Here is a 14600-nt window from a genome sequence, read left to right on the forward strand (position 1 = left end):
AAGCATTTTCTCTCTCTGAAAACAGCTATTGAACACATTTGGAAACTATTTAACATTTATTTATTTATGCCATTTATATGCATGTTGTACTAATCAAGCAAGACCTTTTAATTGTTCTGATTAATAATTGCAAACCTTTTTCTAAGTTCTAGACATTGTGTGAATGTGTTATGTTTAATAAGGATCAGTACATAAATCTTTCAAACAGAAATGGCTTAATTTGACAAATCCAATTGAATTTGCAAAAATGTCTCTGTGCAAAGTATGTGTGAGTAGCATAATTAAAGGACTTGGATTATGGTTAGATAATATACATGCTAGATTCAGTTGCAAATGTATAATGTTCTAATTGCTAGAGCAGCCTATTAAATACTGTAATATAAATTATTTTTTTATATTTATTATATTAATAGAGAATAAAATGTGATAAATTTAATTTATTTAAATTGACATGATTGAAATTAATACTTTGACGATAATCAATCACTTTTTATATCCAGCAGTTTTATAGAAAACAAAGTTTCTTGAAAATATCTATTTTTGGATTTAGCCTAAGAGAAAGGTCTCTTTGAAACATTAAAATGAGGTCATGTGGAGCAGTAAACTATTTAAATGTGCAAATTGCATTGTTTTTCATATAAGAAACCTATGGCAATTCATTTTCCATTTTTCACCTAGCTTTATATGATATATGAGCTGAAATATGTTTTTTAAACTAGTTTTACTCAATGAAAGAAAAGTTTCTCGCAATAGCAAATCAAATACCAATATTTTGTAGTTTCTTTTTATGCAAATATATTTCTTGAAATAAAAGTAATTGTTCCCAGGATAACTGATTATAAGAATAAGCCCAATAATTAGAGAAATATTTTAATGTGTTTTAGTAACTTAATAATATCTCAGCTTCTTCTTTTTTAAACTATTTAATGGCCAGTTATTAGGGTGTCTAAGCTACAGTAAAATGTAATTTAAAAATTACAATTTCTTTCTTGTAATATGTAAGTGTTCTGTCTTTCCAAGTTTTCAATTTTCTCTACCCAAGCTGGAGAGAAATTGATAAATTTTTATTATCATGTTTTCAGAATATTTTGAAAGTAAAAAGTGAAACTTCCCAAATATCTTTGTATGTTTATTATTTAGTAAAACAGACCAAATAACATTTATTTTCACATTCAAATAATTAGAATAAGATTAAGAAACTTAAGTTTCTTTGGACTTATTCTTTGTACTTTGAGGCTTAGGATTTATTACTGCCTTCCTATAAGGCAAAAATATTTTCCATATTCATATGAACATAGAAACAGGGCCTCTTTCTTTGCTTTTTTGTTGTTATTATTGTTCCTTCAAGTCTGTGTTGACACCTGGCAAGTGCCTAGACTTGTCCCTGCAATTGTCTTGTCAAGACTTTAGAATTGGTTTGTCATTGCTTCTTTTCTAAAGGCTGAGGGACAAGATCACCCAGCTGGCTTTGTGCCTAAGGTGAGACTAGTGGTTTATATCCTAATAACTTTTTTTTTTTAATTGAAAAAGTTTTGTAGGAAGTTAGCACCCACCCCTTTCCTGGAAGAGTGAAATATTTTAGGAAATATGAAAAAGGCAGAATATTATATTTCCCTGGGAGAAGCATATTTTACAGACAAAGCAGCTCCCACCTTCCTGCCCCCCACCCTTTGTTAATGGGACAGAGGCAGAAACCCAATCCTTTGTCAAAGGACATTTGCAACACAATAGCAACAGAAACTAACACAATGTATGTGGCTGGGCAGATTTTGCATGGTATTTCATAGACTCCTTGGTTTTCTAGCTGGATCTTGTCTTTGGGGTTTCTTAAGATGTTGGCTATTTTTTGGTCAGTGCAGAAGGTTGTCTCGATATTGTGTCAGTGGAAAATTTTGCTGATTTTATCAGTGGTGTCTTTGATGTAAGGGAGGAGGGCAATCACGCTTTGCTTGCACAGGCACGAAGCCAAAGGCACCAGCCTGAAGATGACGAGTGGGATCTCGTTGAAACGTCGCCAAGATACTCTCAATCTTACACGGGAAAAGACCCAAATACACCAAAACTTAATATAATAATATTATATTATATTATATTATATTATATTATATTATATTATATTATATTATATTATATTATAGTATATTATATTATATTATATTATATTATATTATATTATATTATATTATATATTAATATAATATATATATATTAAGAATTGTCCTAAAGATGCGAGTTCCAGGTATAGTTGTAGAAGAAGCGATAGACATCACGATCTCCGGAACGTTTAAAAGTTTAAAAAAAATTTATTTTAAAACTTGTGCTAAGCTTTCGTCGGCCCCTACCGACTTCGTCAGAGTATAAAATTACCATTGAAGAGCTGCTTGCTTTATGTAATGCTGATCAATTTGGTCATTGCGCGTGTAACAGGCCCACACCCTTGCCTTCCCCCTGTAATTATCTTATTTTCTGCCTTAGTCATGCTGATAGATGACGATGCACTTTCCCCTGCCTCCTGCCCCATTGTGTGTTGCCTCTTTCTCTCCCTGGGGGGTAACGCAGGGTTATCAGGCATTGCTTTGAAGGTATTACTCCCAGCTCCCTCTCCCTCATTGTGCCCTCCCGGCATACCAGGCTTTACAGCACCAGGCAAGATTTAAGGAGGACCGATCACTAAGACTGAATGGAGATCGGGGACAAATCTCCTCTAGGCATAGAGATTGGCCCAATGAAGGTGTGACAAACCCTGACAGAGGGCAAGAGATTAGGTTAGGGAAACAGCGGAATGAGGGAGATGGGGGGGTAAGGAAGAACAACGCAGACCCATCACAAGATCATGGGTAAAACAAATGGGTTTAGAGGAAGCAACGTGTGCGCCTAAAAGGGAAAGGCATAACAATGAGGGAGAGGGAGCCGTGAGTAATACCTTCAAAGCAATGCCTGATAACCCTGCGTTACCCCCCAGGGAGAGAAAGAGGCAACACACAATGGGGCAGGAGGAAGGGGAAAGTGCATCGTCATCTGTCAGCATGACTAAGGCAGAAAATAAGATAATTACAGGGGGAAGGCAAGGGTGTGGGCCTGTTACACGCGCAATGACCAAATTGATCAGCATTACATAAAGCAAGCAGCTCTTCAATGGTAATTTTATACTCTGACGAAGTCGGTAGGGGCCGACGAAAGCTTAGCACAAGTTTTAAAATAAAATTTTTTTAAACTTTTAAACGTTCCGGAGATCGTGATGTCTATCGCTTCTTTTACATATATATATATATATATATATATATATATATATATATATATATATATATATATATGTGTGTGTGTGTGTGTGTGTGTGTGTGTGTGTGTGTGTGTGTGTGTGTGTGTGTGTGATGTATACACACACACATACATATATATATACATACACACACACATACACTTGTTTGTATGTGTGTATATGCATGGGGAACAGTAACTCCTTTATTTGCTGTTAAGTTATTATTTGGTGATTTTTTATTTGAATATTTTCTTTGTATTAGATACTTTAGATTTATGTACATATAATTAGAAACAATAAAGATTATTGTTTGAATTGTTATTTACCCATAAAGGCAATGTAGGGCAAAAAGAAGAGATAGGAAAAAGGTAAGAAAAAAATGTGCACATGTTTTTGTGGGTGTATCAATCAGTGCATTTAAAGTATTTGTGTATCTTTCTTACACAGGAGTTGAAAAACTAATCCACCATCTACACAAACATAACATTCCCATAGCTGTTGCTACTAGTTCATCTCAAGTGACATTTGAAATGAAAACAAGCCGACACAAAGAATTCTTTGCTTTATTTCATCATATTGTCTTGGGAGATGACCCTGAAGTAAAGCATGGCAAGCCAGAGCCTGATGTGTTTTTAGTTTGTGCGAAGAGATTTGATCCTCCTCCATGTCCAGAAAAGGTAAACATAATCACAAAATAGAATAACAACCAGAAATCCAAGCTGTTATATTTTGATCTTTTATTGTTTTTAATATCAAAATAATTTGATATTTGATGGTATTGTTATTGTCTTTATTTTTTAAAAAAAATATTTTTATTGAATATAAATATTAAAAAAGACATACATAACATATACACAACAAACATTTATACAACATATACACAAAAAGAGTATAATTTCTTCTTAAGCATTTTTTCAGAGTGAAAAACAATTCTACTTATGATATATTCCTTCACCTCTCCTTAATCTAATAACATTTTTTATTATATATATATATATAAAACTCGGTAATATTCCCCCCTATATTTTTTGTATATTTCTGATTTTTAACCAATTATACCAATTATTCCATATTTTGTAATAATCTGATTCTTCTCTTTCTTGTAATTCTTTGTTAACCTATCCATTTCAGCGCATTCTAAAATTTTTCCTACTACTTCTGTTTCACTTGGTGTTTTTTCTTGCTTCCAATTTTTTGCGTAGGATATTCTTGCAGCAGTTAATATGTGAATTGTGAGATATTTGATATCCTTAGGGTATGATTTGTTAAAGATTGCTAATAAAAATGTTTCTGGTTCTTTTTCAATCTGTGATTCTGTTGTTTGTTCCAACCATTTTTTGATGTTAGACCAAAATTTCTTTGCTGCCGGGCAAGTCCACCATAAATGATAGAAAGTCCCTTGTGCCTTTTTGCACTTCCAACAAATCGGGCTATTTTTAGGTTGTATTTTAGCCAATCTGGTTGGAGACATATGCCACCTATAAAACATTTTCAGTTGGTTTTCCTTGTACGCCATTGCTTTTGTTAAATTTAGGTTTACCTGCCAGAACTTTTCCCATTTTTCCAAAGGTATTGTGTGTTTGATGTTTTGAGCCCACTTAATCATCATTTCTTTGACTGTCTCTTGTTCCAATTTATAGCGTAGAAGAAATTTGTAAATTCTACTAATTAATTTATTTTCTGAATCTAATATAATTTTATCTATTTCTTGTTTTTGATTATAAATTTCATATGTTTTTATATGTTCTCTGTATTTGGATTATATTTGAGTATAAGTCTATTTCTCTGTGTAAATCTGTCTCCAATTGTTGTTTTGTCTTTAATTTGCCTTGATAGTCAATTATATATTTATATCTAATTATTTTTGTCTTCTCTGTTAAATTTGGGTGTCTAATTGATTCTGCCGGTGCGAGCCAATTTGGTATCTTCATATAATGTTGTTTTTTAATTTTAAGCCAAATTTGTAATAATGAGTTTCTTATTGTGTGTCTTTTAAAATATGAATGTGTTTTGTATTTCTCATCCCACATAAAAGAGTGCCAGCCAGTTTGGAGTTCGTGTCCCTCAATTGTTAAAATTCTAGAGTCCTTTAATTCTATCCAATCTTTGACCCACGATAGTACTGCTGCTTGGTAATATATCTCCCAGTCAGGGAGTGCAGCTCCTCCTCTATCTTTTGTATCCTGAAGCAGCTTAAATTTTATTCGTGGCCTTTTCCCTTGCCATATAAATTTAGATGTTATTTTATTCAGCTTTTCAAAAAACGGTTTATCTATTTTAATTGGGGTGACCTGAAACAAATATAAAAATTTAGGTAAAATAGTCATTTTGATGGCTGAAATTCTTCCTAGGAATGAAATATGTAAATTTTCCCATTTTTCTAAGTCTTTCTTTGTTTGTTATAGTAATATATCATAATCGTTTTCTTTAATTGCTGATGTTCTTGTAGATAACCAGATTCCTAGATATTTTATTTTTTTCGTTGTTTGGATTTGTATATTATCTGTCAATTCTTTTGTTTGATTTCTGTAAGGTTTTTTACAATTAGCTTCGATTTACTTTTATTGATTTTTCTCCATAGTATAGAAATGGGAGGTGCCAGGCTGGGTATTCTATGCTCTAGCTCTATGTCCTGAGTTGAAACTTCTGAAGATCCACCTCCCTGGTGACGTCTCTTCAGTTTGTTTCAACTCAGCCTAGCTCATGGTTGCAATCCTTCAGCTCCTGAGCTGTGAGTTGAGCTTAGGATATTTCTCTGGAATTTTTTTGTGTTTTTCCTTAGCTTACTTTAAATTCTAGTTTTTCCTTTTCCTTTTACTCCATTTTTTCTTTTGCTTCTATTACCCTGCTTGAAGTGCTGCTTGCAAGGTATTTGGCTGGGGAGGGCTCTCCACTCGCTGAGAGCTTGTGGGGGGCGGTTTGAACGTCTCCCACCAGCCTCCCCTTCTTCGTTGGTGGCTGTGAGGTGCTAGCCGGTTGGCTTTCGCCCCGGTATCCCTCAGAGGCTTGAGGAGCGGCGAGGTCTCAATTTTAAAGCCGCTGGAGCCGCGCCGCTTGTTTTTGCCTGTCACGTGGCTCCCTTTGATCACCGCCAGTCAGCTGTGAGGCCGGGCGGTTTTTTTGCCTCTTTTAACAGCGTTTGCAGCCACAGCAGCTGCGCCAGCCTTTTCAGCCTGGGCGCTGGCTGCTTTGCCCTCTTGAGTCAGTGAGGTACCTTTGGGTGCGTGAGAGGGCTGTGCCTGCCACCGGGTCGCACTACAACAGTGCAGAGCGGGCTCCTGAAGCCTCTTTTAAGTCGTGGCGGCCATTGTTCCCGCACATTTTGTGGCGGCCTTAAGTCCGGGCGGCTTTGCTCCCCCGGCAATTTATGGGCACTGAGCTGGTGGGCTCTCCGCTGGAGCGGATGGGAGCCTGGACTTCTTACCAGCCTTTACGGTCTGCAGGCTTGCATGGCGGCCTGAACGGACTAGATTTCTGAGATCATGAGCTGCATTTTATTTGAACTGCGACGGTTGGAGGTCAGCCATTTTGAGAAGCACAGCGGCCATTTTGACTGACATTTCAGGCCTGTATCCCTGTCTTTGTTATACTCCAGACTTATTGTGACGTTTCTGGCCCTTTAAGGGAATTTTTTTGTCTTTTCTGGTCTGGGTGGTGGATCGGAAGACATGGGGGTGCTGACAAGTAGGCTTCCTTTTCGGCTGAGGGCTCTTGGTCGCCTCAACATGACAGAACCAAGGACAGAGGCAAGGCCCCTTCCAGACCACGAACTGCCAGCGTGGCTGCTGCAAATAAGATTAAGGCCTGGGCTAAGGCTAGATGTGGCCTTTCCAAGGCAGAGGAAAAGACAGCTTAGATCAGACAGCGGGCCTTGGACAGAGAATTTGCAAAGGCTACTGCCTCCAATCTGGACCAGGAATCCCCTCCGCTTCCTGTATCTGCCCCCACCTGTCTGCTCAAGGTGTAGGAGCGCCACAGCCTTTGCCCACTCCTGTCATGGCCGGGCCCTCTCAACAGTGGTCTCCTGAGGCTCGTTCGGATTCTCAGCCTATTCAAGGGCAGGCAGGGGCTACCAGAGTACATGAGGCCACCTTCACCTCCACGGTGGCGGGCCTCCGCCAGGGTGAGGGGGGAGAGCAGGATGTCCCCAACTTTATGAAATCCTGGGTGGAGCAAGCTATTCGAAAGGGCATTGCAGAGGGCATGCAACTGCAGTCACAGGCCTTCGCCCAGATGTATGCATTCCGACCAGAGGTTCAGCCTCAGAGGTTTGTGATGGCCCCTGAGAAGGACCAGGCCCTGTGTTCCCTTTCTACATCTGAATTGGCAGACTTTGAAGAAGACTATGAGGGTGAGGGGGAGTTTTCTGATGTGGATCAGGACCAACCCCCCAGGCCTTCCTTCAAGGGCTTATTTAATCTGGCCCTGTTGAAACCTTTGCTGTCAAAGGCCAAAGCTACCGCTCTTTTGGGGCCTGATCCATCACTCTCAGGTGCTGACTTGGGTAATGGGGAGCAGGATGATTATTTGTTCACAGAACAGGCTGTGGAGGCGGACACCATTCCCATTCCGGGAATGTTTTTGGACATGATATGTAGACAGTGGACGGCCCCTGCTGCAGCCCGTTGGGCCTCGGGTCTGGATAATCAATTGTTCACGGTTGATTCTGACATGATTAACCTGTTGGAGGTTCCCAAGGTAGATGCTCCTGTTGCAGCACTCACCTCTTCTTCTGTGTTGCCTCCTGACGCTGAGGATGCCCTAAAGGCAGAGGATCGCCGGGAGGAGATGGTGCTTCGTCGTGCACATCAGGCAGATGCGTGGGCCGTGAGAGCGTCTTCTGCAGCATCCTTCCTCACCAGAGCATCTGTTAGATGGCTTCGTCAGCTGCAGGGCCACTTGGCACTGAATGATGTTCGGTCCCATCAAGACCTTTTGAAAATTCTAGCAGCTGCTGAGTATACGGCAGATGCCACCTTGGCGGCCGCCAGGTTCTCTGCCAGGGCCATGGCCTCATCTGTCACTGTTAGGCGCGTGCTTTGGCTGCATCATTGGCGCATGGATGGGAAGAACAAGTGGAAGCTGGCTTCAGCCCCATTTGAGGGAGGTTTCCTGTTTGGGCAAGCATTAGATCCCTTGCTTATAGAGACGAGGGATAAGAGAAAGATACTCCCGTCCCAGGGCAGGCGAACGGATTTCTGTTCCTCCCCTTATTTCAGGCGGCCCTCCTTTCGCCAGAGGGGAGCTGAGCCAAGCTTTCCCCTTCCATTACTCTAGGCCTAGTTTCCAGGCCGATAGACCTACCTACTCCCGGGGTAGACAGCAGCAGCCCACCAAGCCCTTCAGGGGCTCAGGAGGCAGAGGGGCTAGAAGATCGAAATGACTGCCTGCCTCAGGCCCCTATTGGAGGCAAGCTCACCCTGTTTGCAGGCCGCTGGGACGACCTGACAACGGACAATTGGGTGAGGGAGACTATAAGAGCAGGGCTCTCCCTCGAATTCCTTTCACCTCCTCCGAGGCGTTTCCTCCATTGCCCTGTTTCTGGAGACCTGTTCAGGCGGGGGCTCATGAAATTGGCTATTCAGCATTTGCTGGAAATTCAGGCCATTCAGCCGGTTCCACTGGGGCAGAGGGGGCGCGGATTCTATTCCACCCTATTTGTAATCCCAAAGGCCTCGGGGGTGGGTGGGTGGAGGGCAATTCTAAATTTGAAGGGACTCAACGAGTATATCGTTTACAGGAGATTCAAAATGCACTCCCTGCATTCCATCTTAGCAGGGATCAGGGAGGGAGACTTCTTAGCCTCCATAGATCTGACCGAAGCATACCTCCACGTCCCTATTTGGCCGGAGCATCGTCAGTACCTGAGATTTTGCTATTCAGGCCGCCACTTTCAATACCTTGCCCTGCCGTTCGGGCTGGCCTCTGCCCCCCGTACGTTTACCAAGATTCTTTCTGTATTGGCGGCATATCTCAGGTCTCTTCCCATCAGAATCTAGTGCTATCTCGACGATCTGCTCCTACAGGCGTCCTCTCAGCGGCGAGCGGAACAGGACTTGGCCACGACAATAGGTGCGCTGAGGGACCATGGGTTCTCTGTGAATCTGGCAAAGTGCCAACTTGTTCCCTCAACAAGGTTAGTACACCTAGGGGCCCTGACACGCAGACGGGGCAGGTTTTCTTGTCCCAGGACAGGCAGGACAGTATACGGGCGCTGATTCAGCTGATTCAGGGGAGCCAGACTGTACAGGTAGACCAGTTATCCCAATTGTTGGGGAAAATGATTTCCTGTCTGAACATTGTTCCCTGGGCCAGGTACCATGCAAGACCACTACAGTGGTTCTTGCTCCCGCATCAGAAGGCAGGCACGAGCTTGTCCAAGATCAGAGTGCGGGTGCCGCCACGGGTGCTAAGCTCCCTGGCTTGGTGGACATCGATGGCCATCCCAGGGGCTGTTACTTCAGGGAACCCCACAGGGTGGTGGTGACATCAGATGCCAGTCTCTTGGGCTGGGGAGGACATTGCGGGTCTCAAGTGGCCCAGGGCCGCTGGTCACACCTAGAACTCTCCCAGCAGATCATTTGGCTAGAGCTCCGTGCAGCCCGTCTGTCTCTGCAGGCCTTTCTTCCACAGGTGAGGGGGCAGCATGTGCTCCTTCTCACAGACAACACGACAAAAGCCCATATAAACAGGCAAGGGGGGACATGTTCCCGGCCTCTGATGCGGGAGGCAGAGGCGCTTTGCAACTGAGCAGAGACTCACCTTTTGTCCCTAACAGCGGACCACATTGCAGGGACAGACAACGTCGAAGCCGACTGGCTGAGTCGGGCCACTGTGGACCCCTCGGAGTGGAGACTCCATCCCAGCCTGTTCGCGGACATAGTCGACCGGTTCAGTCGCCTGGTGATGGACTCTTTGCCTTGCCAACGAACACCCAGCTTCCCCGCTTCCTCTCCCATTTCCCTGCCCCAGGAACGGAGGGAGTGGACGCTCTGCGGACCCCGTGGCCCAGAGGCCTCTTATATGCCTTCCCTCCCCTACCCCTGATCCCAGCTGTAATTCGGAAGGTGTTGTTGGAGGGGGCGGAGATAGTGTTAGTGGCCCCCCACTGGCCCAGACGGCCGTGGTTCGCCGACCTGGTCGACTTGTCGGTCGCCAGGCTCTGGCGGATCTCCCCGGACCGAGTCTCCCTCAGTCAGGGCCCGGTGCAACACCCGGACCCTCAAAGACTGCAGTTAGCCGCTTGGAGGTTGAGCAGGGGCTCTTGAGGAGGGAGAACTTTCCTGCCAGGGTCATCCGGACTATGCAGGCGGCCAGGCGGCCCTCCAACACGTGCATTTACGAGGCCACGTGGAACAGGTTTGCAGTGTGGTGTGCCTCGAGCATTTGAGTCCAACTTCAGCATCGGTGGTGGAGGTGCTGGAATTTTTACAGGACGGGTTGGACATGGGACTTTCCACTAACACTTTAAGACGACAGGTGGCTGCGCTGGGTTCTGTCTTGACATTTGGGGAGTGGGGTTCACTCGCCAACCATCCACGGGTGAGGACCTTTCTCCGTGGAGCGACTAATTTAAGACTTCCTCCACTTCACCGTTATCCTACGTGGGACCTTTCTAAGGTTCTGCAGGCTTTGACTAAGGCACCTTTTGAACCATTGAGGGAGGCTAGTCTTCGTCTACTCTCATGTAAAGTAGCTTTCCTTGTGGCCGTCACGTCTGCCCGACAGATCTCAGAGTTGGCGGCGTTATCGGTGCGGAAAGACCTGTGTATTTTTCACTCCAACAGGGTGGCCTACGGCTGGACCCTGCCTTCCTTCCTAAGGTCAACTCCTTGTTCCACCGAGCACAAGAGTTGGTCCTGCCAGACTTCTGCCCTCGGCCTCGGCACGCCTTGGAGAAGACCTGGCACACTTTGGATGTGAGGAGGGCCCTCCGTATTTACATTTTTCGGACCTTTCTTTCCGGAAGACAGAGGCTCTCTTTGTCTCCTTCCAACCGTCGACTCTTGGCCACAGGGTGACCTCTTCCACGGTGGGGCGGTGGCTTCGGATGTGCATTTCTTCTGCATATGAGCTTCAAGCTCTCCCGGTGCCTCAAGGGATAACGGCCCACTCCACCCACAGTGCTGCCACAACTGCGGCCTGGGCTACTCAGGCGTCAGTAGAAGACATCTGTAGGGCGGCCACTTGGACTTCTATTCCCTTCATCCGCCACTATAGACTTGATTCCTATGCATCAGCAGAGGCGGCGCTTGGGAGACGAGTGCTGCAGAGGGTTCATGAAGATCTGGGGTCGTCGGCCCAGAACAGCTCCCACCCTTAGGGCTGGCCAGTCTTTGGTATATCTCAGCCTGGCACCTCTCATTTCTACACTATGGAGAAGGGACTTTGGTCTTACCGTGATACGTTCCTTCTCGTAGTATAAAATGGGAGGTGCCAGCCCCGCCCTGTCTGTGGCTGCCTGGACCGGCTCCCTTGGTGGAGCATGTTGATTTTGTCTTTCAGACTGTGTACCATTCGCTTTGGCTTCGTTGACAAAACTGAAGAGACGTCACCAGGGAGGCGGATCTTCAGAAGTTTCAACTCAGGACATAGAGCTAGAGCATAGAATACCCAGCCTGGCACCTTACATTACAAGAAGGAACATATCACGGTAAGACCAATGTCCCTTCTCCAAATTCTTCTATTTTTTGGAACAAATTAGGTATAGATTCCATAGGATTGTCTATCAAAAATACTAGGTCATCAGCAAAGGCCTGAGCTTTGTATTCTTCTCTATTGATCCTTAAACCTTCAATTCCTTGGTCTTCTTTAATTTTTTTCAACAGGATTTCCAATGATAGAATATATAGTAAGGGGGAAAGTGGGCAGCCTTGTCTGACTCCTTTTGTTATATTAAATTTGTCTGTTATATCATCGTTCATAATTATCCTTGCTGATTGCTGCCTCCTTCTCCGGGTGTGATTCATAATATTCTAGAGCATTAAGTACTATTCTCATGTTGTTCTTTATTTGGCGTCCTGGCAGAAATCCATTTTGGTCTGGGTGTATATATGTATTTAATACTGATTTAATCCTTTCGGCCAAGATTGCTGCAAATATTTTGTAATCGGCATTCAATAATGAAATAGGTCTGTAGTTTTGAATTAACTGGAGATCTGTATCTTCTTTTGGAATGATTGTTATTATGGCTTCTGTCCATGAATTTGGCATTTTGGCTTTCTCCATAGCTTCATTATATAATCGCAACATATTCTCTCCCAATACTTCTTGCATTGTTTTATATATTTCTACCGGTAGCCTGTCGGGTCCCGGTGTTTTATTGTTTTTTTGCTTTTTCAGTACTTCATCTAATTCTAATTTGGTTATTGGCCTATTGAGAGTTGTTCTTTGTTCTTCTGTGATTTTTGGCATTCCTGATTTCCCTATGTATTGTTTTATCTTGTCTTCATCTATTTTTCCCTGATTATATAAATTCACATAGAATTTCTTAATAATTTCTTTTTTGGCCTCTTTACTATGTTGAATTTCTCCTTTATCATCTTTCAATTGGTATATCGTTCTTTTTTTCTGTTCTTTCTTCAGTTTATAGGCTAGCCATCTGCCCGTTTTATTTGCGTGTTCGAAATAATTTTGTTTTGCCATTTTTATTTTTTGGGCTAGTTCTATTTGGTTTATCAAATTTAATTTATGCTTAATCATTTCCCATTCTTCTCTTATTGTTTTGTTCTGGAGTTTTTCCTGGAGTTTTTGTTCTATTTGTTTTAGGTCTTTCTCTAATTTCTCTAATTGTTTTTTCTTCTCTTTATTCTTTTTCCTCGTATATGCTATTACTAGACCTCTTATATATGTTTTTAAAGTATCCCATGTGTTTTGTAAAGAGGTTTCCTCTATTTTATTTATCTGAAAAAATATTTTTACTTCCTTTTCTAACATCGAATTAAATTCTTTTTCTTTACATAATCTTTGGTTCATCGTCCATCTCTTATGTCTTCTTTCCCCTTTCCAGTTTATGAATAGTGGATTTGTGGTCTGCCCATTGGTTTGTGCCTATCTCAATTTTTTCTACTTCTATTGATATTTGGGGTCATCCATGCCATGTCCAATCTCGACCAGGAATTATGCGGATGGGAGTAAAAGGTGTATTGGGCCTCTTCTTCATGTGTTTCCCTCCATACATCTGCCAAGTTTAGTTCTTCAGCCATAATAAAGAATTCTTTTGGAAGTATTTCTTTTTTCTTTTGTTTTTTTTCCCCAGTTTTGTAGTCCTTCTTTGCATTTACTGTTGCATTATAATCCCCTATTACACAAATATCATCATATTCTAATTCTGCTAATTTTATGTGCAGATCTTTAAAAAAGACCTGTAGTTTTTGGTTAGGTGCATAAATCACTACAATTAACATTTTCCTCTTTCCTATTTCTAGTTCTACCATCACCACTCTACCTTGCTCATCAGTATAAACTAATTTAGATTGTATTTTTTCTTTTACGTAAATCACTACTCCTTTTTTCTTTTTTTGGGCCAGAGATGAATATAGTTTTCCTAATTTGGGGTTTTCTAGGATTTTTTGATAGTCATTTTGAATGTGTACTTCTTGCAGACATATCACATCTGCTTCTAGTTTTCGTAATTTTGTGAAAATTTGATTCCTTTTCTTTGGGGCATTTAAGCCATTAATATTTACCGAAAAGAGTTTGATCTGTTCATCCATTGCCTATCGTATCTGTTTTTTTTGTGTTTCTTGTTTCCATCTGTGCCTTAGCTTTTGCACCTTCTCCCTCTTCTCTCTCTTTTTCTTGCCTCTGTCTTATTTCTTTTTCTTGATTTGTTTCTATTGGTTCTTCTTCTTGACTTTTACTATCTGTTTCCTCCTTGCTTTCCTGTTCTTCTTCTAGTCTAAAGTGTGTGTTATGGAATTCTCTTGCCTTTTCTAGAGTGTCTATTTTATATTTTTTGTCTTCCCACGTAATTAAGATCCCCTCTATTGGCAGTCATCTGTACATTATCTTATATTTAATCAATAGTTGTGTTAAAAACTGATATTGTTGTCGTAGATTTCTTACTCTTCGGGGTATCTGTTTTAAAATTATAATTTCTTTATCATTATAGATCACCGTTTCTTCTCTAGATTTCTTATAGGCTTCATCTCGAATTGATTTTTTTAAGAATTTGACATGGACTTCTCTCGCCAGTCTGTGTTTTCTTATATAATTTGTTTGTACGCGATATGTTTCTTCCAATTGTCCTTTTATTTCTTCTGGCTCTTTTTGTGTCATTCCTGCGATAATTTCCACCATCTTCCCTTCTAAATCTTCATTTTTTTCTTCTGGAATGTTT

General features: G+C 42.0%; 1 protein-coding gene across 1 annotated transcript in view; it reads left to right on the forward strand.

Moving 5' to 3' along the window:
• PUDP (pseudouridine 5'-phosphatase) overlaps nt 1-14600 on the forward strand; it is a 72461-nt gene that overhangs the window by 20898 nt on the left and 36963 nt on the right. Inside the window, exon 3 of the mRNA XM_034431463.3 lies at nt 3707-3936. Coding sequence (XP_034287354.3) covers nt 3707-3936 — 230 coding nt within the window. The remainder of the gene's footprint in view (nt 1-3706; nt 3937-14600) is intronic.

This window comes from Pantherophis guttatus, chromosome 5 (genome assembly GCF_059756535.1).
Source record: "Pantherophis guttatus breed Tessera chromosome 5, ASM5975653v1, whole genome shotgun sequence".
In the NCBI taxonomy this organism is placed as follows: Eukaryota; Metazoa; Chordata; class Lepidosauria; order Squamata; family Colubridae; genus Pantherophis; species Pantherophis guttatus.